This window comes from Vulpes lagopus, chromosome 6 (assembly GCF_018345385.1).
Source record: "Vulpes lagopus strain Blue_001 chromosome 6, ASM1834538v1, whole genome shotgun sequence".
NCBI lineage: Eukaryota > Metazoa > Chordata > Mammalia > Carnivora > Canidae > Vulpes > Vulpes lagopus.
In genome coordinates this window covers 69519646-69542972 of record NC_054829.1, presented here as the reverse complement: position 1 = coordinate 69542972, position 23327 = coordinate 69519646, and the positions used below count along the sequence as shown (strand labels likewise).

General features: G+C 54.9%; 2 protein-coding genes across 8 annotated transcripts; both read right to left on the bottom strand.

Moving 5' to 3' along the window:
• Positions 1–1702: 1702 nt before the first annotated feature.
• On the bottom strand, positions 1703–17724 carry ADCY4 (adenylate cyclase 4). 5 transcript variants are annotated; one of them, XM_041759025.1, is made up of 26 exons: positions 17538–17669; positions 17044–17254; positions 15387–15584; positions 15136–15297; positions 14366–14515; positions 13555–13703; positions 13364–13475; positions 12333–12460; positions 12026–12184; positions 11634–11766; positions 11258–11431; positions 8916–8959; positions 8682–8768; positions 8397–8466; positions 7949–8046; positions 7192–7276; positions 6940–7077; positions 6219–6329; positions 5782–5966; positions 5506–5590; positions 4916–5074; positions 3254–3400; positions 2852–3034; positions 2646–2760; positions 2202–2326; positions 1703–1923 (listed from the first exon to the last, which is right to left on the bottom strand). In XM_041759025.1, the coding sequence occupies exons 2-26, from the start codon at positions 17200–17202 to the stop codon at positions 1771–1773; spliced, it is 3309 nt and encodes a 1102-aa protein (XP_041614959.1). In that variant the 5' UTR covers positions 17203–17254; positions 17538–17669; the 3' UTR covers positions 1703–1770. The 5 variants fall into 5 exon arrangements, with proteins under 5 accessions (XP_041614959.1, XP_041614960.1, XP_041614962.1 ...); XM_041759026.1 differs by having other exon boundaries at positions 2232–2326; positions 17044–17724; XM_041759028.1 differs by having other exon boundaries at positions 2852–2959; positions 17044–17696.
• A 290-nt stretch (positions 17725–18014) lies between these two features.
• RIPK3 (receptor interacting serine/threonine kinase 3) lies at positions 18015–23008 on the bottom strand. 3 transcript variants are annotated; one of them, XR_005988430.1, is made up of 11 exons: positions 22816–23007; positions 22569–22709; positions 22128–22437; positions 21365–21504; positions 21195–21241; positions 20835–21002; positions 20657–20724; positions 19868–20227; positions 19665–19725; positions 18910–19120; positions 18015–18149 (listed from the first exon to the last, which is right to left on the bottom strand). XR_005988430.1 is itself a non-coding variant. In XM_041759032.1 (10 exons), exons 1-10 carry the CDS (start codon positions 22816–22818, stop codon positions 18975–18977), a joined length of 1440 nt encoding a protein of 479 aa, XP_041614966.1. In that variant the 5' UTR covers positions 22819–23008; the 3' UTR covers positions 18794–18974. The 3 variants fall into 3 exon arrangements, 2 of the variants coding, with proteins under 2 accessions (XP_041614966.1, XP_041614965.1); XM_041759032.1 differs by lacking the exon at positions 18015–18149 and having other exon boundaries at positions 18794–19120; positions 22569–22705; positions 22816–23008; XM_041759031.1 differs by lacking the exon at positions 18015–18149 and having other exon boundaries at positions 18794–19120.
• Positions 23009–23327: the final 319 nt, after the last annotated feature.

The window sequence follows — 23327 nt, the reverse complement described above, 5'->3', positions numbered from 1 at the left end:
CTGGATTGAGGCCCTGCATGGAGCCTGCTTCTCCCTCTGCCTGGGTCTCTGCCTCTGTCTCTCTCTCAGGAAAAAATAAATAAAATATTTTTTAAAAAATAAAATAAAACATAAAACAGAAGTCTCAAGCTGGGTCAATCCTGTGTTGGGGGTGCCTGCCTGTGTGATGGGCAAGGGGGGGTTGCCACTGGGTGCTCTTATGGGGGTCCTTCTCAATGGCTGAGAGGCACATCCTTTGGTGTCCCATGACTTTTGGTTTTGGAAGGGACACAAAGATACAGAAACCAGACCCTCCTCTCCTCCCCTATTCTGAGGCAGGTGCTCTGCAGATCATACTTAGAACAACACAGGTCTACAGACTCCTGAAGAAGCTGACCAACGAAGACCACCCACGTGGGCTTATCACTCCAGACTCCCTGAATCAGCAGACGTTCTGAGAACATGTGGCACTGCTGGGGACCTCTACCCCTGAAGCTGGTGATGGTATCACTGTTACCATGGCTCCAACTTCCTGCTACTCATCTTTGTCCTTTCAGTGGGCAATGTTCTAGGTCACTGCCTTCCTTCCCTCCATCTCCCAAGGAGGTATTACTTGAGAACAAAGTCATCAGACCTTAGGCCCTGTAATTCTGCGTGTTAGCACTCTGCCTGCTCCCAAATACAGCCTGATGCCTTCTGTGACCGTGGTCACTCTTAGGAAATGAGGATTCCCAGAAGTGAGAGGGACAAGTCATACTTTCTGAGGGGTGACTGTTGTTTTAGAGAGCCTCAGACTGGCTCTGTTCCAACTGCATTTTAGGCAGATGGTAGTAGAAGTAAGTATAGTAGTAGTAGTAGTATATTTTTTGAATCTCTCCTATTCTTGGAGAAAAAACAAGAATCCATGTGCAACATGTGTAACAAACTTAGGGTATCAAGATATCACACAGACCCTCAAATATGAACAAGTAGGAATGAACCATGGAAGCTTCCAGTCCCACATAATATAAGCACCTGCACCCACAGGAATCTGAGGGACATGAGAACAAGAGAATCTCAAAACTGTCTGCAGGTCTTGGCTGGAAAGCGTGGGTCAGTTTGACGGTAGCAGCAGAAACAGGGAGTGACCTGACAGGTCATTTCCCAGACCTCTCACCCATGCTGCTTAGGAAGCACAGAGCAGGTGCTTATTTAGTGGTTATTGAGTGAATAAAGGTCAAATGACATTCTCCTAGCTACTCCTTCCCAATATTTGTGGGTGGGAAGCAGAAAGGACAAATCCTATTTTGAGTCATGTGGCTAACATTCTTTATCTTTCCAAAGTGTACTAAATACTGGAATCGGGCAGGGAGGCTGAGGCAGTCCTCAGCTTGTGAAGAAGAATCACTCCTTTCTAACACACTCATGGTCATACTTGCATACACACAGACACTCAGTTTAGCCTGGGAAGAAGCATCCTGCTGAGAGGCAAGCAGGAAGTGATCTGCAGCTATACCAGAGAAGCTTCTGACATCAATTGGCCTCAGTGATACCAGAGTCGGGTTTTTTGTTGTTGTTGTTTGTTTGTTTAAAGAGAGGAGAAGGGAGTGCAGAGGGAGAGGGAGAGAGAGAATCTTAAGCAGGCTCCACACCTAGCACTGACCCACAGTGGCTGGCGGGGCTCCATCTCACAACCCTGAGATCACGACCTAAGCTGAAATCAAGAGTCGGACACTTAACAGACTGGGCCTCCCAGGTGCCCCCCGAGTCCTTTTATTGAGGATCTTAGAATAGAGAGGGTGGTTGGGAGTCTCAGCCTAGGGTGGCTGAGGGAGGGCCAGTTCGTGTCAAATCTGTGTTCAGGAAGTAGGTGCAGAGCTGCCCTTTGCCTTTGACTTTGATGATGCCCCGGCTGTAGCAGGTATAGCCTAAGGACTGCAGCACCTGCGCTGTCTCTTCAGTCACCTGCAATTGAAAGGTGTGAGTCAGGATACCTGGGTGGCTCAGCTGTTAAGCCTCTGCCTTTGGCTCAGGGCGTGATCCTGTAGTTCCAGGATTGAGTCCCCACATCGGGCTTTCTGCGTGGGGCCTGCTTCTGCCTCTGCCTGTGTCTCTGCCTCTCTCTGTGTGTCTCTCATGAATAAATAAATTAAATTAATAATAATAAAAAAAAGGTGAGTCTGGAGTGTGGGGGTGGCCTTATCTGATCCCCCCATCCCATGCCTCCAATGTGGCCTCCTCACTTGGATCTTGCCCAGAACTCCTGTACTTTCCATGCGGCTGGCCACATTCACCGTGTTGCCCCAGATGTCATACTGTGGCTTCTGGGCCCCAATCACTCCAGCCACTACAGGTCCATGGTTCAACCCTGACAAGAGGTATGGTAAAGAGAGGCCCTGGGTGGTGGGCAGAATTTGAGGAGGGACAGGGGAAGGGGAAGCTCCAGGAATTGGGGTGAAAGGCCTGGAGTTCTTAGAGGAAAAGAGGGCCTGGAGAAGTGTGGCTCAGGGAAGGAGTGGCTGAGCCCCAGAGCTCCTGGCCCAGCAGCTTCATGCTCCATCCCCAAGGAGGAGGCTGGAGGGGGCTGGGGGTGAGCTGGGGAGTAGCTAATAAAGGACTTAGGGGAGGAAGAGCTTGGGAAGGTGAAGAGGAAGTCCCAGACCTCCCCAACAAGGGAGGGCCCTTACCCACACGTAAGCGGAAGTTGTTAAATGAGTGCTTATTGATGACATCCAGCTTTGATCCAAGGGCCACTGCAAACTCCACCATGGTGCCCAGGTGGCTGCAGCTTCGCTCATCATCCTAGCAACAAGCCGGCCCCACAAGATGGGTCAGTGAGGGCCCAGCAGTGTGAGCCCCTCATGGGCTGATAGGTAAGGAAGGGGTGCTGTACCTGCTGTGCGTCCTGTCCAGAGGTGGCATTTAAGCCTGTAGCTGCCATGTAGGTGCTGCCAATGGTTTTGATCTTCTCCACCCCACTAAACTTGGGCTTTGAGAGAAGCTGTACAGAAAGGAGGCTGTGTCCCCAGGCTTTCTTGCTCTCTCCCTCCTCCCTCTCAGAAGCCCAGCCCGAGGCCTTTGGAAATGAAAGGACCAGGTTATGGGGGCAGGATTTGTGGTGGGAGGGAGAGTGGATCGTGGGAAGAGTTTCTGGAGAGCTAGAGGATCAGAGAAGGAGCAGCAGGGCCAGGAAGAGGAGGATGGGCTCCTGGCTGGAGAGCAAATGGGCAGGAGGGACTGGTGGGAAATTCTAGCATTCAGAACGAAGGATCTGGGGGACCCTTGGAGTTGTCACCTCATCAAAATCAGCAATTATCTCATTGAGCAGCCGCAGGCACTCTAGACCCTCGTGGTTGATGTTGGATTCAGAGTAAAACTCCTTAAAGTCTGGAACTGAGGCGAAGAGGACACAGACACACTCGTAGGACTGGTGGTAGAGGTCCTAGGGGGTGAGACGCTGGGATGAAGGAGCAAGCCACGTTCCTCTCCTTGTGGGTCTGTCTGCATGGGCCCTTCTCCCTGCGTCCAAACTCTTACCCCTCTATTTAAGAAGTATTGGAAAGGAAGGAGGGGGTAGGGCCAGGTTATCCCAGGGATGTGTGACTTGGGAGTCAAAGACTAGGTCTCATGATGATTCGAGGAGAGACAGGGGTTTGAACTCAGGATCACCTCGTAGCAATGTGAAAGAAGTCTCTTCAAGAATGGAAATGGTGTCAATGGGTATCATCTTTCTATCATATCTTACTGCTAAAAGGTGTTAAGTCAGTTTACAAAGATGGCTACTATTTGGAAGATCAAATAATAGGGAAAATGGGACAATGAGAAAATAAAGGTAAGCTGGTAAAGATGGAATCTTATTTGAGGTTGGTTCACAAAATGGGTGACACGAAGTCCTTGTTCGTCCTAGATTCTGGCTCCGGGCTTTCTAGTAGCCAATGTGAAGATAGAAACAGGAGCAGTTACAAGAGTCCCAGTGTAAATAAGAGAAGAAACCAGGAGATGTAGAACTACTGCCAATTTTGAGTACAGAAAGCTACCGGTGGGCAGCCCCACTGGCGCAGCAGTTTAGCACCACCTGCAGCCCAGGGCATGATCCTGGAGACCTGGGATCGAGTCCCACTTCGGGCTCCCTGCTTGGAACCTGCTTCTCCCTTTGCCTGTGTCTCTGCCTCTCTTCTCTCCCTCTCTCTCTCTCTCTCTTTCTCTCTGTGTCTCTATGAATGAATAAATAAAATCTTTTAAAAAAAAAAAAGAAAAGAAAGAAAGAAACCAGTGATGGCGTGAAGCTGTGAAACAGCCCCTGACCTGTTTCTGTTAACATTCCTCAAGAGAGGCCAAGAGTATTTCTATAGCAGACAGGGTGAAGTGGTGGTGGTACAACTAAAATGGTGCAAATATGTGGGTGACCTTCTCTGATGGTCTGATTATAGTACGATATTTGAGGATGGCGATTAACATCTACAAATGGAAATTCCCATGGTGTTGGAAAGTTCTATATATGCAACATCTAATATGGCAGTCACTGGCCATAAGCAGCTCTCAGCCGCTTGAAATGTGGCCAGTGAGGCTGCAGAAATGAAGGTTCTATTTTAATTAATCTTAATGTAAATGGCCACACATAGCTAGTGGCTACCATCCTGATAGTGCAGGGCCAGAAAGCTGCATGGACTGTGGACTGTGTCCTCCACACAACTCCCATTAACACTCGAAGGCACAGAGTCGCCATGAGTTGGAGAGGATGCTCCTTCTAAGTAAGAACTTAGAACTCAGAGGTTCTGTGCTCACCAGATGAAGCCTAAGAGCTCATGAAAATAGAGGCACTATCTGACAGGAACAGGCAGCCACTTGACCCACCAGGGGCTCTGGGGAGTCCAGAGACGTGGGGCCAAGGGCCAAGACTCTCATCTGAAACTAGTCCCTATGGCATGTGGGGCTCAGAGTCTGGGGTGGGAGTCACCTCGTTGCGCCGGTTCTGACCAATGAACTGGGGGGCCACGTGAGCAGGGAGCACATTCTCCAACAGCAGCCGAGTCAGGTTCTCCATTGTCTCTGTCTCCTCCTGCTCCTGCCGCAGCTTCTTCTTCCACAGGAAGTCCAGGCGGCAGTAATACTCATTCTGGCAGGGTGGCCAAAGGCCCAAGGGGAGATGCGCAGTGCAGGGAGAGCCTCAGCTCCTGAGTGTTCACCCCCCAAACACATGATGCCCCAAACTGCACCACTCCCCAGTCTAGAGAGAAGGCTCAAGAGGCAACTATCCCCAGGGAGGCTCCCCTGAAACGAGATTCAGACTAGGGGAGAATTGGCAGTGGATGCTTTCTTGTGGGTGGTTTTCCTGGACTTAGGGTAGGAGGGATGAGGGAGGGAGGATTTGAGGGCATCTCCCTTGGGTAGTGAAGGAGAAAGAAAGGGAACAGGAAGTTTCACTTAGAAGCTTCCAATGGGCACACCGTTTGGGCTCAACCCTGGAGATGTAAGATTGAGGGAAAGGGTGAGAAAGACCAAGTCACAAATATGGGAAGCCCTAGAAGGCTGAACTGGGTGACTTACCTGCCGAGCCAGGACAAGGAGGGTGAAGAAGAAGATGAAGAAGGAGATAGCTCCCATCAGTTTGGGCTCCTTCAGTACCCCTGGCCTGCAGAGGCCACGGATCAGGGTTGCCCCTTGCCCTGCCTCTTCCTGATGGCCTCCTCCCTACCCCCAGGGCCCATGTAGCCCTCAGCCACCCTCCCCCTTTGCCCCGTGGTTGGTTCAGGCCAGTGAGGTGAGGACAGCTCTGCTTTGCTCCCAGAGGGCCTGAGCACCCTGTCCAGTGGCTGTGCGCACCTGGAGTCCAAGGGATCCGGATAGAGGTGGGAGATGAGGCAGTCGGACAGCCAGGCATGGGAGTGCAGGAAGAGGGAGCAGGAGGCCCCCAGCCACAGCAGAAGCAGCAGCAACTTCAGCTCGAAGCTCATGTGAAGGAAGAGGGAGCAGGACAGGAACCCCAGCACGCAGCAGTGCATAGAGTACTGTGGGGCCAGGCAGGGCGGTCAAGGGGCATGGCATATGCCACAGGTGTGAATATCCCAGGGCTCCCTGCCCTGCCCTCACAGGGCCCAGGTCCTAACCGGGGGACGGGGGTGTCATACACACAAACACACATCAAGTGTGTTTTATGTCTATCCCAATCCACCTGATGGAATGTTCTTCAACTAAGGAGGTAGGGGGAGGAGCCAAAAAGGCTTTGGAGAAAGAGATTCAGGGCTATGAGGAACACTCACTGGGATGCTGATGAGAGGCAGGGACCCAGGGAGTTCCCAGGAGAGGTTGAAAGCCACAGAGGACACATTGGGAGCCCGGAAAGGACAGTTCGATGCTGCCGGTAAGAAGAACTGCAGAAAGAGGTGAAGAGCTGAGGTGGGCAGTCGGCTCACCTTGGGTATAACGGTGGCTTGTGCTGGGTTTCAGCTGACCTCGGGATGAGTCAGGGCCAGACTCCTCCAAAGGGGAGGAGTCTGCTATTTCTGGCTAGAGAGGGAGCCCCAGGACTGGGGTCCTTGCTGGGTGGGCAGGGATGGAGGAATGGGTGTCCTGAGCACTAGTCTGCCAATGGATCCACTGTGTGATCTCGTCAGCCACTTAACCTCTCTGGGCCTCAGCTTCCTCTTCTGTAACTTGGCTGGGGGATGATTCCTAAGGTGTCTTTCAGGGATAGAATTTTAGGAATGATTATAAGTTCTGAAAAATTAGCCAAACTCAGCTACAAAATCATAGTGAGTGAGCACACAATGAAGATCTGCCTACATAGGAAAGATAGGATGTCCACCGAAGTGTTATAAACAATTACGCAGGTGGCAGATTTTTTTTCTTTATACTTGTCCAACATTGCCAGATTCCCCTGGCCTCAGTCCAGCTGCTCTCCCAAATCCAGGAGTACCTGTTCAACCTCTGATAGGTCCAATGGGCCCTGATGGGGGTGAATAGGGGCCCCTCTGCCCTCACCAGGCTGGTAACAGCCATGACAAAAACGAGGAGGATGGTGGCAGTGCCCAGGGCAATTCGCAGTCCAGGCCGGGTGGCCACCAAGCCAGACAGTGTGGGCAGCCAGTGCAGCATCTTGGGGCCTTTCAAGACACACCTCTGTGGAAGGAGCACAGGAATCTTAGCCATGGGGCTGGGGGACTCCCCCATCCCTTGGGCCAGGTCATGGTAAGGGCCCAGCTCACCAAGCTTCCACCCCCTAGCCCACCTCACCGTCAGGTGTTCTGAGAAGCAGACGAAGAGGAGGAGGAGGAAGAGGAGGAAGGTGATGCTATAGGTGATGGCCAGAGCTGGAGGCCTAAAGGGAGACAAGAGAGAGGACTTGCCGGGTCAGAGGAGGCTCTGTGTGTCAGGAGGGTGCTGTGCAACCTGGTCGGGATATGTGAGGAGGAACAGTCCTGGGGATCTGAACTGGCCCCCAGTGGGGTCTGAGCTGAACAAAGGCATTACACACTGATGATCCAGGAAAGCTGAGGGGGTTGAAGGCAGTGGTGGGGCGTGGCAGGAACTAATGTGGTAGGGTCAGGGTGCTCATGAAGGGGCCGAGGCTGCATCAGATCAATCTCTGGGCCTTCAGGCCAAAGGCTTTCCACCTAGCTGAGTTTTGGACAACTCCTTGCAGCCCCTCCTAGCCACGAACTAAAAATGAGGACCTGCTTTCTAAGTTCATTTGCTGTGAGATTTGAGCTTCTCAATGGAAATAGAACCTGTTTTATGGAAAAGCTGTTAGGACCCAGAGACAGGCATGTGAAAGTGCTTGGATTATGTAGGAAGTCCACAGGATGTATGATCATAAAATGAAGGCTGTGATTATCACTGCTTCCCCAGAACACACGCTTCCTCTGTGGGTCAGTCAGTGCCTGAAGCCAAGGGGAAGTGGGTAAAGGAAGAAAGTGTGGGTTAAGGACCAGGAGGAGCCTGGTGGTATGTGTGTGAGTCAGGGACCCCCTTGCCTGGGGCACTCTCTCACCTGTTGGTCACCAGCATCTGGATGACAAAATTGGAGATGAAAACCAGGAAGGTGCAGGCTGCATAGTATTTGAAGGCAGGGAGTGCAGAGAGTCGATACTGGAAGGGCAGGGGTCAGTATGGAGACAGGGCCCACCAAGGCTGCCCATCACCTTGGAGGTGCCAATTTGAGGCAAGAAGTGCATGTCCGGGCCTCATGACCCCACCCTCCAGTGCAGTCTCTGGTAGCCCCTCCAGGTTCTCCAAGGACCTGCCCTTCTTCCTCCCATCCCCAACTAGTAATTCAATTTACAGGGTGATGTCCATTTGGAGAGAAACACAAGCCCCTCATCCCCGGGATCACAAACTGGGCAGACCTGGGAGGTGAGGTGCGTCCGCAGGGCTTGCCCCCGCCCCAAGGCCGAGGACCTAAGGTTAGAAGATTTTCCGCTGCTACCCCCCACACCCACCTCTTTCTCCAGCTCCTTCTCTCTGAAGTACAGTGTCAGTGGGTTGAAGTCCTTTGACTGCTTCCACTGTCTGGTAGGAGGTAGGGGGCGGGCGAGGAAAGGGAAGGGCAGAGCAGGGCAGGGTGGAGACGGTGAGGGGAGGAGGATGGACAGATGTGTGTTTTCCTGGGGGGAGCAGGGAAGCCCTTCCCTTCCCACCAGGACATCAGGAAACACATCTCTCCTCTACCTTACTGCAAGGGCCCAGCCCTCCCGCCCCTCCCGGCTGCCTTTTGTTCTCCATACTTCTGAGAGTTGAGCTGTTCGATGACCTGGAAGAACTTGGCGTCCCCAGTGTCCAGGTCATCATCTAGTCCCCGGGGGGTACGGCTCCTGCACAGTAAGAGCCCAACCTGTCACCATAGGAGATTCTCAACAGTAGGTGGGTGAAGCAGGAGCAGCCCCCCACCCAGGGAGGATAGAGGCAGGTCACTCCGACAGCTGACAGCCTCGCTGTCAGAGTTGCTGGGGCCTCCTCACCGGTCCAGGCTCCACTGGGGGCTGAAGGAGGCCAGCGTCTTCTCCTGTGGGGAGACCACAGCAAAGGGGGAGATGAGGAGATGCTGAGCATCCTTGAAACCTCTGCCATGAGGCATTCCATGTCTATATACGTCCTTGGCCTTGAGCATTTGATGTGAGTTCCCCCTGCCTCTAATGACTTCCTCTTTCCACCAAATCCCACCAGCCCTTAAGGGAAGGGTCAAACCACATTTATTCCTTAAAGTTTCTTCCTGATTGTTTAGAAACCCAGGGTCCTTATGCTCTTATATCCTTGGTTCCTACCACTTATGAGACAACCCTGTAGGCTTGAGGAGTGGTCATCTTCCCTAAGGACTGAACAAATCCCAAAGGCAGGGATTTGCCCATCACCCCAGCATGCCAAAAAATCCTCATTGGTTTGAAGTGAAGCAGCAGAACATTCTGATTCCCTTGTGGTCAGGCTGAGCTGAGAGGTGGTGGGAGCAGAAAACAAAAAATGGAGAAGAAAGGGAAAGAGGAAGGAAGAGAAACAAACCTGGTCACAGCCATTCTTTTCAGCACCAAAAGGAAGGTGCACTGTGTGCAAAGATATGAAAGTGAGAGGACAAGCAAAGCAGATGAGACAAGTCCCAAGAAAAAGAATGAAGAGCAGTGGCCACTGCCCGGGACCAGGGGTCTGTTGACTGTTCTTTCCTGCTCCTCTGGCTTATATGAAGGCCACAGGGTCACAGGGGCCCCCAAGCCCAAACCTAGAATATAGGAGAGGGAGAGGGGAGGAAAAGGGAGATTAAGAGTGATGATCTAGGTATGAGCCCATTTATGCCTCTAGGTCTGAACCTAACTTTTTTCAAACTACCTGCCTGCTTCTCCATCTTGCTCGATGCCTGTATGTTATTCGAAGGCAGGAAAAACGTTTTATTCATTTCTGTCTTCTCAAGAACTAGCCCAGCCCCTGCCACATAGTAGGTTCTTTAAAATTGCAGGAGGGATGGGTGGATGGTGTATACTAGCACCAACACTGCCCTGCCACCTGAGTTCCCCACTGTTTAAGGGTAAGCTAATGTGATTCTCAGGATTTCTAACATTTGACGGAGGGCTTGGCACTTCAGGGGCTGAGGAGTGAATTCTGGGCTGATGAGGTCCTGACTCCGGAGATACCCTTGAACTAGGGGTTCCTACTTCTCCATCCTGACATTTCTTAGTCTGCACACTAGTGGGGTCTTGGGGGAGTCTGGCGTGGGTTCTGGGGGGCATCTCGCCATGGGCATTGCACCCAGCACTGTCTCACAGTCCCCAGGCTCCCACCAAAGCCCACCCTCTACTCTACCTCCACCTGGGGTGGGGGTGGGGGAATCCAGCAATAGCCAGCAGGGTCTTAGATTCTTTCTTTCTCTCTCTCCTGCTCACTCAGCCCTTCTGATCTTTCTTCTACCCCATGTTAAGGCTCTGAATTAGGTATTCTCCTGAATCACTGCTGTGACATCCCCCCATTCCATAGTGTCTACTAATCTCTGGCCTGCTTTCCTGCTAGGTGGGTGGGGAGGGGAGATGGATCATAGAAAGGGTACTCTGGAGTCATCCCATATATCCAACTGGGTTGACCCAGTAGAGAAGATTCTGAGAGGATGATCTGCAGAAAGGTGGCTGGAAGATCAGATAAAATGGAGGAAAGCAGGCTGAGAAGCTTAATCCTGGGGCAAGCCTTTTGGATCATGGCCTCAGTTCCTGCAAGAGAGGGTTCTGACTGCTTGTGACCAAGCAACAACCCTTAGAACCAGCTGTTGTGGGGGATGAAGGCTGGTTTCCTCTCTTCCCTCTCTCCCCAACCCCTGACTGCTCAGGGTGACTTCCTTCAAGACCATGGGAGATTTTCACTGTCATCTCATCTTATCCTGACACAAATGCTGGAGAGGAGGGGCAATAACTGATTTGCACCACCTTCCCAATCCTAGTGGGGATTAAAAGAGAGTGTGCAGTCTCAGGAATGGAATTTGATAGAGATGTTTTCTGGTGGGAATGGTTGTGAGCACTGGCTTTGGAGCCAGAAGTGTCATCTAGGTCTTTGTGGTACTGATGGAAGAGGATTCCAGAGTGGACGTTGGGGAACAATGGACATAGTGCTACAGGATTTTGCAACTCAAGTGAGCTCAGAAGACAGTCATCTTTGCTCTTTCTCTGGAAAGAAGGGCAAGGAAAGGTCTGAGCCAGTGACTGGAGCAACCAGACAGTTCAGGATCTTGAGAGGTCATCAAATGACTCACTGGTGGTGGGTGTGGGGAAGTTGGGAGGGCAGTGGGGGTGGAGTCAGTAAGTCCTAGGGCTCATGCCAGAGGTGCACTTACCGGGAGAGGGGTGGAGGTGGACACGGGGCTCTCTAGGTGGCTCAGGTGGGCAAAAGGCTTGGCTGCGCCCCAGGACTCCAGGTAGCGGGTCATCAGCACTGAGGGACGCATTTTGGGGCCCTCGAGAGAGGATAGCAGCCCTCCTGCAGTGCCCTTCTCATCCTCTTCCTCAGCCTGGGGCATATGAGGACTGAGAGTCAGGATCACAAACATTTTCTACATCTTCCCAACACTCCCTAGAAGATGGGGTCTCCTCCCCCTCAACACACACACTGGGATCCAGGAATTCAATCTCTGGCATAGGAGAGAAGATCAGGCCTGTTGGTTGTGGGTGGTTAGGATGGGCCAGCCCCTGGGGGCCAGGCTGGGCTTTTACCCGGGGATCGATGACTAGGTAGGTAGGCTCCCCTAGCTCCCGAAGGTATGGGTCTCGGTGTTCCATGGCTGCATCCTCCACAGCATAAGCCCCTGCCAGCAGGGCCAGGGTAGCTCCTGTAATATGTACTCTTCTGGAAAGAGGGGGGAGGGGGAATCAGGAAGGAGGGCCTGCAAACCTCTCAGTTTTTTTCAAGGATCCTTCCAGAGGTCTGACTTTAAGCAAGGCCCTGTGCTACAGGATATGTCTCCCAGCACCCCTCCCGGCATGCTAGGATCTCCCTTGAGTTCCACGTGGGATTGTGCTCATTTTAGGGAATTATGAATCGGGTGGCAGCATGTGAGGGGCCCATTTGGTTTCTTCCTGTGCACTCCTGCAGCCCCACCTCTCACCCTGGCACGCCACCCGCCTCCATGTGGTTGGCCAGGGTGACATCATGGGACCAGACATCATACTGCCACTTCTGCAGCCCGATGACTCCGCAGAGCACACTGCCTGAATGCACCCCCACACGCATGTTGATGTCCACACCGGTGGCTGCCCGGAGTTTCCTGAGTACATAGGGCACAGTCTGAAAGCTGCCTTTGACCCTATGAATGCCACACCCTTCCCTCTCTCCAAGAGGACTTCCACTACCCTGCCTGCTGCTCGCCCACATCCAGCCCTTGGTACCCCTCCTGCCCACCCACCTGAGCTGACCTGATGGCCCGGCACATGTCCAGCCCCATGCGCACGCAGTTGATGGCGTGGTCTGGCAGGGAGAGCGGTAGCCCAGAGACACAGTAGTAACAGTCTCCCAGGATCTTGATCCGCATGCATTCATGCTCCTGGGAGTGTGTGTGTATGCAGGGGGAGGGGGGCACCTGGTTAGAGGTCAGAGGAGGCACAGGGCAGCCGGGAAAAGTGGGAGCAAATGTGATATTCCTGAAGAATTTTGCAGTTGGGAGACTCGGTCAGATCTAGGGATTCCCTTAACTTGATATGGGGCTAGCTGAGGTCTGTGGGTCTCCCCCAGCTTTGGCATATGTAAGGTGTATTCAGATTTGAGCACATGAAAGTACCCTCGAGAGACTGAGGTTTTCTGGGGGACACCCAAAATTAGGTTTGTTGGGGGCATCCCTGGGGTCTGAACAGGTGGCTGGGCTGAGCTGGGCTGAGGTTGTACAGGGCAGAGATTTCCCTTGGAAGGGCTCCCTAAGATTAGAACATATGAAAATCTCTCTAGATTCGGTATAGTGTCCACAGGCCCCTACACTGGGGGAATTAAAGCGTTTTAATTCCTTTCTCTGTTCAGCTGTTAATGCTGAGATCCATATTTAGTTTTATAAGCTTCTCCCCCCCCCTTTTTTTTTGGCTCATGAATTTTTCTGTTTGTCATGGAAATGTAAGAGTGGAATATTAATACATTTCAGTTTAGTTCTGTAATGTCAGGAATTTTTCAAAAAAATTAAAAGATGGACTGGAAAAAAAAAAAAAACTACTGTGTAGTTTGTGGTTGGGGCATCTGTGGAGATGTTGAGAAGTCTCTCCAGGTTTAAGATGTGTGTTGAACAGCTCCATACCTGGGGTTGTTTGAGAGGGTTTCCTACTTCCATTGGAATATCTTCCATTGGGATACATGGGCTCTGAAATGGGACTGGGATCTTAGGTGTCAGGAGTTTCCCTTGGAAGGGGCTCTCCAGGGTGGGGCATTTGAAGGGCCCTGGGTAGGGAGGGAGGCCCCCTCTGACCTTGGCAATCTGGTCGAACTTGCCAAAGAGCTCGTTGAGCATAAGCACCAACTCCTTAGGGGAGCACTCACTGGCCAGCCGTGTGAAGCCCACGATGTCAGCATAGAGCACGCTGGGGAGGGCAGATTGCATCACTGGGGTCAAGATCTCAGCCCACGCCCCTCCTCCCCTCTGGCCATCCTTTCTCATACCTAACTCCTTGGTGTCTCTTGACATAGAGGCTATGGAAGTTGTTGGTGCTCTCTGGCCGTGACCCCTGTCCAGCCTGAAGCCGGGCCATGATCTCTGCCTTCATCTCTCGAGCCAAGTAGGCAGGAAGGATGGACAAAAGAAGGTGTTCCTGGAGAAGATCACCATGAACATCAATCCTCTTGCAACCAAAAGCCAGGAGTCCCAGCCTTCCAACGACTTAGGAGCTCACCCACTTCTCCAGCCCCACTAGATGCTCCCCAGAGGACTGCCCCCCAGATATCCCCCTTCACATAAAGCTGGGCCTAAGCACCCCATCCTGCACCATTCACATTTAGGGACTTAACTCCCAGCACCAATGCCAGAGTTAGAGTTCTTCGTTTCATATCAAAAAAGTGCTTTTACAAGCTTCAGGTCTTTTGAGACGTAACACAACTTTCCAAGTTGCACAGTAGCCACGGTTTACAAAGGAGGAAAGAGAAGGGCAGGTAACCTGCCCAAAGTCATTTGGCCTGCTAAGGAGCCCAGCTGGGTGATATAGACAACTCCTTTCTCGGGATCCCTGGGTGGCGCAGCGGTTTGGCGCCTGCCTTTGGCCCAGGGCGCGATCCTGGAGACCCGGGATCGAATCCCACATCAGGCTCCCGGTGCATGGAGCCTGCTTCTCCCTCCGCCTGTGTCTCTGCCTCCCTCTCTCTCTCTCTCTCTGTCTCTCTGTGACTATCATAAATAAATAAAAAATAAAAAATAAATAAAAATAAAAGACAACTCCTTTCTCAAACCCCGGTCCTGCCCAGCCCCCGGCCGGAGGACCTGGTGCTTCTTCTCCGTGTCCAGCCGCCGGCGTGAATGCAGCGAACGAAGTGCCTCCCGGAATGTGGCGCGCAGCGCACGCTCCATCAGCGCCTTGTGGTACGCTCCGGCCACATTCCCACACAAGAACAGCACCGCGTTTGCTGCCAGCTGTGGGAGAGGGTCAGCCTCAGAGGGCGCTCTGTGGGAGTGGGAGTCCTCAAGTGTATAGCTGGAGTTGGTCCCCAAGAGGGTTGAGGAGGACTCTACAGTTAGAGATCTAAGAATTTCCAGGCAATTGGTGCCACCCTGGGGAGTCTGTAGGGGGGCTTCTCCTCCCCTGCAGTACCCCTGCTCTAGACTTGGTTGTGCACCAACGAGGCCTCTTAGGTCTAGAAACCCTTGCACAAACCCTTGCACGTTTCCTCTGCCTGGAATACCACTCCACCATCTACCTTCCCTCTGCGTCCGCTGCAGCACAAAACTACTCAAGCTCCAATTTTATATTCCCAGTGAAGTTTCCATCATCCACCTCTGTGCCCACAACTCTGGCTCCCTGGTGAAGTCCCTTCCCCGTGGGCCCAGGCGTCTTCTGGTGTCTGCAGCATTGTGCTGCACTGGTGTACCCGCTCCGTGAGGGCACTGTCTGGGCGTATGTGTTAGTACCTGTGCTTAGCATTGCGCCCTTCAATGGAATCACAGCTCAGTGAGCGGCTGGTGCATGCTCAGAGGAACCAATGGTGCAGGGCGCAGCCGTCCCCGGGCTCAGACTGGGCTACCAGCGTTCTCACCTGCGGCAGTAGCGGGGGCTGGGAGTCCGGCTGAGGCCCAAGGTACAGCCCAAGGACCACCAGGTGGGAGAGTGATGAGGCAAGGCCCGCGGCGGTGGCATCCCGCATACCCAAGGGCAACATGGCGTACACGGTGAAGATGACAAAGAGGAAAAAGGACACCTGAGGGAGAGGGGCATGGGAAGCTGCCAGCTGCTCTTGGCCTGGGAGTCCTCCTGCCCCCTGCTCCACCTGCCGCTCGCTCCTCTCACCTGGTCCCAGGCGCTCACCAGGCCCCCAGTGAAGAGGAAGGCATGGCCCAGCCCCAGGAGCGCTGCCCACACGAGGCCGGACAGGGGACGGGTCCAGCGCTGTAGCCGTTGCTCGCAGGATGCCAGGCCCAGCAGCAGTGAGAAGCCGCCGAGCGCACACAGCACAGTGATCAGGAAGCCTGGGTCTGAGGCTAGATCCTGTGGGGAGGGGCTGCTTGCAGCAAGACTGGAGTGCAGAGTTGGGGAGCTCCTCCAAGATGAAGAAAGGCAGCCCCCTGGGACACTTCTGAAAAGTGTCTCAAACCCAAGTAGGAAAAGGAGACAGGGCACCTGGGCTGGTCATTCAGGTTAGGTTGAACCATAGGATGTTGCCAATAATCTGTTTAGAATCTGCAGAGCTATCTCATACGGTTCAACCTGTATCTCACCTATATCTCACCGGTATGTGGCAGCAGGGCTTGAGGCTTGGGCCACCTACCCAGAGCCTCTGGCTAGAACCCATATTGCGTATTTGTGAATCCGGGACCTTTCTGAGCTTGCTTTCTTGTCTGTCAAATAGGAATTCAAGCACCTTCCTGGGGTCCTGAAGCAAGTGAAAACTCCTACCTCACAGAAGGCACTTAGGAATGAGTGTGTCTGAACCTGGCCAATTTGCTCAGGAGATTCCCTGCTCTGGGCACAAGGTTGGGAATAGCCCCTACCCCCACCCTCCAAGAAGTGCCCCAGCGGCCGGGGGCACCTGGAACCCCTCTCCTTGGCAGGCCAGGGAGGAGCACCACACTTTGGCCCTCTGGGCGTCAACCTCCTGCTGCTGCCCCTGCCCTGCGTCCCCACCTCTTCCTGGACTTCGAGGTGGCCCGGCAAGAATTGGTCAGTTTAGCGGCTTTCCCAACTTGCCTCCGAAACGTGAAAAAACTTGGGAGCAGGATATTTCCAGAAATGGAATTGAAGACCCCCTTTCTGGGATCCCTGGGTGGCGCAGCGGTTTGGCGCCTGCCTTTGGCCCAGGGCGCGATCCTGGAGACCCGGGATCGAATTCCACGTCGGGCTCCCGGTGCATGGAGCCTGCTTCTCCCTCTGCCTGTGTCTCTGCCTCTCTCTCTCTCTCTCTGTGACTATCATAAATAAATAAATAAATAAATAAAGATTTAAAAAAAAAAAAAGACCCCCTTTCTTCTAAAACAAAAAGAAACTGGAAATAGCTTTATTTGGGGACTAAATGTGAGTGGAATGGAGGGCGTCTTCTGGGAGTCTATGGGTAGGGCTGCCCCACAGCCCCCGTGAGAGAAAGAAATCCAGGAAACAGATTCCCCCGGGGCCCAGTGTAATTTCCCTTCTGGAAAATGGGAAAACCCGCTGCTGAATTCCCTCTAGGAGGAGGAGATCGCGGAAGTCTGTCAGTACCCTGAGAGAAGTTAGAAGCACCCAGAGCTCGGCTTTTCCCCGGCGGCCCAGCGGCTGCGGCCCAGAGAGGTGCAGGGACTCGGCCTGACCCTGTGTGGGGTCACCACATCCCCAGCCAGGCCCGCACGTCTTTCCTGGGTCCCAGCAAGGAGCGCACACCGGGAAGAGCTCGTCCCAGGTCCGCACCCCGGAGCGCCCTCTCGGCGTGGCCCCCGCCACCCCGGAGCCCCGCGCGCAGAAGCTGCCCCCTCACCCTGCCGCTGGCCGAGGCCACAGCCAGCACGGCCAGGAGCGCGCAGAGCACGATCCCCAGCAGCAGCAGCAGCAGCGGGTACTGCTGGCTCAGGCTGTAGTAGGTCTCGTAGAAGAGGTCCTCGCTGGGCGGCGGCCGGGGGCTGAAGAGGCGGGCCATGGTCGGCCCTGCCCGGCTGCGGCGCGGGCGCGGGCGGAGCGCGAACTCGGGGCTGGGGGCGCGGGCGCGGGGCCGCGTTAGTGCCGGGGCCGCTCCGGGCTCGCTGGGGTCAAGCCGCGCGCGGGCCCGTCCGCCCGCGCTCCCTGGGGCCGCCCAGCCTTTTCCCAGCCCCTGGGAGAGGCTGCGGCGCCATCCCTCGCTCCTCCTCCCTCCAACCCAGCCTGCAGGGGTGTCCGGGCAAAAGCCTCATCTCCGGGGGGACGGGGCTGGGGTGGAAGCAAAGCAGCTTCGGGTTCCTGCCCTCCCACCCCACCCCCGGCCCCGCCCCAACTCACGGCCCGCGAGGCTGCCGCGGCTGCTGGGCGAGGCCCGAGGAGGGAGCCAGGGGAGCCGGTGGTGGAGCCCCGGCCGCCGAGGAGCTAGTGGCTCAGAGCCCCGGGCGGCAGGCGCTTCCCCCCGGGCGCTGCGGCCCCCTCCCACTTCCCCGGCCGGACCGCCCGGCCCCTTCCCGTGCGCGGCGGCGGACTCCCCAGGCCTCCTCCCTCCCTCATTGTCTCCCCTAACACTGCCGTCGCCTCCCCCCTCCGGTCCCCTTGAGAAAGGGGAATGGGACTGTGGGAGATGCGAGGGGGTGGGCTGGGCGGGGCGGGGGAGCAAGTGTCCAAATGGGAGTGGAACCCTTGGTCACAGGGAGAATGCAGCGGTGCTGGAGTCAAAGGCTGATGAGAACGTAGGGAAGAATGTGGGGCCCAATCGGAGACTAGGACTCGGGTCGGGGTGGAGGGGGTTGCCACCGGTCCCCTCCCCTCCAGCCTGGATGCAGCTGCCGCGCAGTCTGAACTGTCCCTGTGGCGCCGTCCAGCCCCAGGGGAGGGGGCACGTCTGTGTAGCTCTGCCAGGCCATAGCTCTCCACTCCAGACACCAGCTGAGGGTCAAAGGGCTCCACCTGGGAAGCAAGGTGCGAGGGAGTGGAGGTGTTGAGGGCTTGTAATGGAGGAAAATAAGAGGCTGGGGGCATTGTGCAGGGCAAGAGGTGTGTGGTGTCTTTCAGTGCCCATGGAGAGCCCTTACCCCAGGACCCCAGTGCGGAGTCTCCATAGCCCAGAGGAAAATTTGGTTTAGGGTGGGGTCTCACGGGATCTAGAGGAAGTGCTCCGCCCAGAGATTAGAGCTGCCCCAGGAGCCAGGCCTCCCAGATTCCTTCCTGCCGCCAGCTGGGGCCTGACCTTGTGTGCCACACTGCCCACCCCCCAGTCCTTAGCATCCCGCTTCCGCCTCAGCTACACCACAGGGCCTCTGCCTCCTGCCTCCTTCGGTGTCAGCTCTCCAGTCTCCTACCAGGGTCTCCACCCCTGGACCCTGGCCTAAGCCTTAAGCTTCCAAATATGGCACTTTGGTTGAAAACCCACTGTGTTTAGGGTGCCTGGGTGGCTCAGTCAGCTAAATATCTGCCTTTGGCTCAGGTCATGATCCCAGAGGCCTGGGCTCCCTGCTGAGCAGGAGCCTACTTCTCTCTCTCCCTCTGTTGCTCCCCCTGTTTGTGCTCTCTCTCTCTCTCTCTCTCTCAAATAAATAAATAAATAAACAAACTTTACAAAGAAACAATCCACTATGTTTATTGACTGCTGTGTGCACAAAGTCAGCCCCCAAAGAAAGTCTCAGCTAATTGCCCCGAGTCCAAGAAGTAGCTAGATGTTTCTTCCTACCAGCCCTGCAGCTCTCTCCAGGCTTCTTGGTTCTTGTGGTCCTCCTTGTGGTCCTCCTTTCCGACCTACTCGTGTGAGGCCCACTGCCAGCCTCTACCCATGCTCCAAGGTGCCTGTCCTTGCGTGGACAAGGCAGTTCCTTCTTGTATAATCAAATAGTTGTTGTCTCCCACCTGCACCGCACGGCTGTCACATATGGTAATAGGGCTACCTATAAAAGAAATTGTGGTGGTGGTGGGAGAGTTAAGTAATTGGAAATTCAAAATTAGGAGACACAGGGTGGAGGGGCAGCGGCACCTTGTGTCCACCCTGGGGAAATGCAAGCATGGGGTCTCCAGGCCGGCTGTGACTGAGTCAAAGTGGGCCTTGGGCATTGGTCTTTGTGCTGCCCCTTCAGACCTGGGTTTGTAGAAGCTCAAAAGGAGTGGTAACTAATGTCTGAGACCCTGACACTTGGGTCTTTCCTTCTAGGAGCCCCTCTGGACCAACATAACAACAGCAGGTTAAGGGTTCACAGAGCTGATTCTGGGACAAGTCTGAAGGCCCAAGGCACATCTAGTCTCTGCTATGTCACCTCAGCAGGATCCAGTCCCAGGGGGTATCAGTTTCTTCATTTATGAAATGAGAAGTTTGAGGGATTTGGCCACTAGTCCTTTCTCTCTCCCACTACTCAAGGTATCCTGGATCTACATACAGTCTTGAGGAAGCCAGTAGAAGAATTGAGTAGGAGAAAGGAAGAAGTGGGGAGCAGGTACCTGGTATTGGATTAGGCCCTGGTGCCCTGGGAGGCCAGTTGGTGCCACGTCTCCTAGCCCCCTGCAAACGACACAGCTCTCTGAGTCTTCCCTTCCTGGAGCCTGTTCCCCTGCTGCAACCCCCTTAGTCTCAAGTTTCCCTAGCAAGGGACACAGGATTCATGGGAGTCCTAGCACATCCTCTAGTCCTGCCAGTGTCTCACCTGATTCCCTTCAGGTCCAGGACCTGGGGTCTGAGCCAAGTTGGGGCTGGCCATCTGATTTTCAAAATGTGAAGTCTCTGGAGTTTGGGGAGATGAGGCTGTTGTATCAGAAGGTAGCCCTGCTAACCGGGCAGGCTGAACCTTGTCTCCCTGTGCCCTGGTCGTCTCAGGAAGGTTTGTCCATTTTTTAGGAACAGAGCTGGGGGACTCCTTCAGACTTAGTTTGCTTAGCATTTCAGAGGCTGTGATATCATGGCTTCCTGTGGTCCCCCTAGGGCCTTCTGCTTCTATCCCTCCTGGGCCTGGCTGGGGGGCAGACAATATCCGGCTGCCTCTATTTTCACACAGGAACTTCTTGACCTGCAAGGACAAGGGGAGATTTCTGGGCACGGAGGTGGGAGAACCAGCCTAAACTCAAGGGAGGAGTCTCTTGTTCCATTATATATATATATTTAAGACTTTATTTATTTATAAGAGACACGCAGAGAAAGAGAGGCAGAGACACAGGCAGAGGGAGAAGCAGGCTCCCTACGGGGAGCCCAATGTGATCCCAGGACCCCGGGATCATGCCCTGAGCCAAAGGCAGATGCTCAACCACCGAGCCACTCAAGTGCCCCATCTTGGTCCATAATCTATTACCTGGGAACTGAGTGGTGAGATGGGGACAGTGGGGACAAAGATTAAGGCACACTGAACAGTGGTCAGTGAAGAGTCAGCGAGTGGCCAAGGGAACCATGTTGTGCCATCCTTGCCCAGCTCCTGGACTGGGGGGTGGCACTAGACACTCACTGTGGAGACCGCAGCATCCATCTCCTTATTTACCAGATTGAGGGCTTCCTCAGTGATCGGTTGGCATTCTGGAGACAAGGCAAGGTGGGTGGCAGGCAGGTGAGCCAAACTTTCCCAGGCAGAAGCCCCCTGCCAACCAACCCAGCCTACCCTGGCTGCCAGCTAACAGCCAGTTCACCTTGGAAGGAGGGCCTGTCCTTGGGCTCATGGCTCCAGCAGCGCTGCATTAATGTCTTCAGTCTTTCCAAGCCAGGAGTCTCAGGGCTGGGCAGGGGCAGCTTGGTCAACGGGGGCCGGATCTGCCGCTCACACACTGCTTCCCGCACCGGTGATGTCTGGGCCACTACTGGGTTGGGGGTGGGGGACGCAAAGAGAAGACATTCAGGACCACGTGTTCCATCGTGGAAGCGGGAAAGGAGTGTAGTCCAAGGGAGGTGAGGAGAAAGTCTGAGCGGGTAAGCTAGAAGAAGAGGGCTTGGAGGCTTGCAGGAGGAGGGCATCTGGAGTTAAGGATCCCAGTGTCTGCCCAGAGTCTTACTCTCAGCTTCTCTTCCAGCTAGCACTGCCCACATTAGGATCCCGAAGCTGCAGGAAGACACAAAACAGGCCTGGCCCACCTCTGGCAAAGTCTCCTTTCCCATATGCAGTTCCCTAGAAGCCCAGAGATGTGTAGAGATTTGGAATGTGTGTTTGGAGTGAGTACCTTACCTGTAGACATCACTGGCCATGGATGCCTTTCGGTTTACATCAGACAACAGTTCTGGGGCCAGGTAGGCTGGGGCTGACTTCCCAGATCCAGCTCCTGACCTTGAGCCTCTCTGAAATGTGGACAGGCCAAAATCCGCCAGCTGTAAAGGGAGAGAAGAAGGAGAAGGTAGAGGGTGGATAGGGCCAGGAAGCTTCCAGAAGCCCCTCTCCCACCACAAGGTAGAGGTCCTGCCATAAAGAGGGTTATGATGGTTAGGGGAATGGTAGGACTGGTGAGGCCTTTGGGTTGGAGGCCTGGGTCCCCTCTTCATGGGGCTGGGTCAAGGTCTGAGTCTCCTGGGCTAGGTCAACCATGGGTCTTTTTTTGTTTTTCTTAAGATTTATTTATTCACGAGAGACACAGAGAGTGAGAGGCGAAGACATAGGCAGAGGGAAAAGCAGGCTCCCCACAAGGAGCTCAATGCGGGACTCAATCCCAGGACCCCAGGATCATACCTTGAGCTGAAGGCTGACACTCAACCTCTGAGCCCCCCAGGTGTCCTAACGACGGGTCTTTTGGCAGACTGGTGTGGGGTGGGTGTGTCTGTGAAACTGACCTTGTTGGTCAGGCTCTCATACCTGGTGTGGTAGGGGCTAAAGCTCCTGGGTGGGCTTTGACCTTTGGGCAACCCTGTATCCAGAGGGAGATGCTGAGGGTATGGAGTAGAGAGGGCTGCACCAGGTTCTGTGTCCAGGGGCTGGGCTGGGCAATGGATAGGCTGACCTTGGCGTGCAGGTCTGAGTCCAGCAGGACGTTGGAGGGCTTGAGGTCTCGGTGCAGAAGCACAGGATTCTGGCTATGCAGATAACACATCCCCAGCACCACCTCCTGCAGCAGGCGGCTGAGGAGTGGCCAGGGCCGGGGACAGTGGGGCTGCAGCAGTCCTACTAGGGAACCATTTTCCATAAACGGAGTCAGCAGAGCAGGCCCACAGGCATATTCCCACTGCAGCTTCTGGGTGACTCCCAGCGGGAGCAGCAGGTGCTGGTTACACAGACTGGCCATGGCCCTCACCTCCCTGGATATCGCCTCCCTGCATTCCAGGAAAGAGTGGGAGTAGCGCTCCGTTCCTGGAAGATCCGTCCCCTCCCTATTCGGGCTCCCAGCACAGCGGCCCCTCCTCCTCGGGCAGACCCGGGGCGGCCGTCAGCTCCGGTCACTCACCCCTCCAAGATCTTGACCGCCACACCTGTGCGCCACGTCCTGTGCCGCGCGCGGAACACGGCGCCGAACCCACCTGCGCCCACGAGCTCGGGATTCTCCAGTTCCTCGACAGGCACCACGGGGGCTCGCGGACCGCTCTGCCTGAGAGAGGGGCCCGGTCTTGCAGCGGCTCCGCGGACGGACGCCCACCTGCCCACCTCCGTGCCCCCGGGGGCTCGACGCTCCCCGCAGCCAGCCCTCCACTGACCATAACCTGCCGCCGGACATCGGGTCAGAAAGTGCAAGTCCACACGGGCCGAGTGACTTCTGGGAGCCGGGGCGTGAGAGGGTCAATCTCCAGGGCTAGGGCCCGGCTCCAGGGCACGGATTCCGCTTCCCGGTTCGCACTTCTACGCGGAGGGACGGAAGGACGGAGGGACGACAGCACTTCCGCCCTTGGCGGGGCTGCTGGTGCACGCCCCGGGGGTGCATCTGCGGGCGGAAGCTGGGCGGAACCTTGGTCTAGCCCAGGGCTACCCCCGCCCCCCTTTAAAGATTTTATTTATTTATTTCTGAGAACACACAGAGAGGAGAGAGAGAAGCAGAGACACAGGCAGAGGGAGAAGCAGGCTCCATGCAGGGAGCCCGACGTGGGACTCGATCCCGGGTCTCCAGGATCAGGGCCGAAGGCTGCGCTAAACCCCTTGAGCCACCTGGGCTACCCTAGCCCAGGGCTTCTGACTTTGTGGTGGGCCCTGGAGGCCAACGGAAGAGAGTGCT

Coding starts and splice junctions, on each gene's coding strand:
- ADCY4 (XM_041759025.1), bottom strand. CDS start 17,202: ATGGCCCGCCTCTTCAGCCCCCGGCCGCCGCCCAGCGAGGACCTCTTC. Junction 14,516..15,135: donor AGCCCCCGCTACTGCCGCAG/GTGAGAACGCTG, acceptor CCTCTCCCACAG/CTGGCAGCAAACGCGGTGCT. Junction 1,924..2,201: donor GAGTTCTGGGCAAGATCCAA/GTGAGGAGGCCA, acceptor TTTCAATTGCAG/GTGACTGAAGAGACAGCGCA.
- RIPK3 (XM_041759031.1), bottom strand. CDS start 22,835: ATGTCCGGCGGCAGGTTATG. Junction 20,725..20,834: donor GGACAGGCCCTCCTTCCAAG/GTGAACTGGCTG, acceptor CCTTGTCTCCAG/AATGCCAACCGATCACTGAG. Junction 20,228..20,656: donor TGGATGCTGCGGTCTCCACA/GTGAGTGTCTAG, acceptor TTGTCCTTGCAG/GTCAAGAAGTTCCTGTGTGA.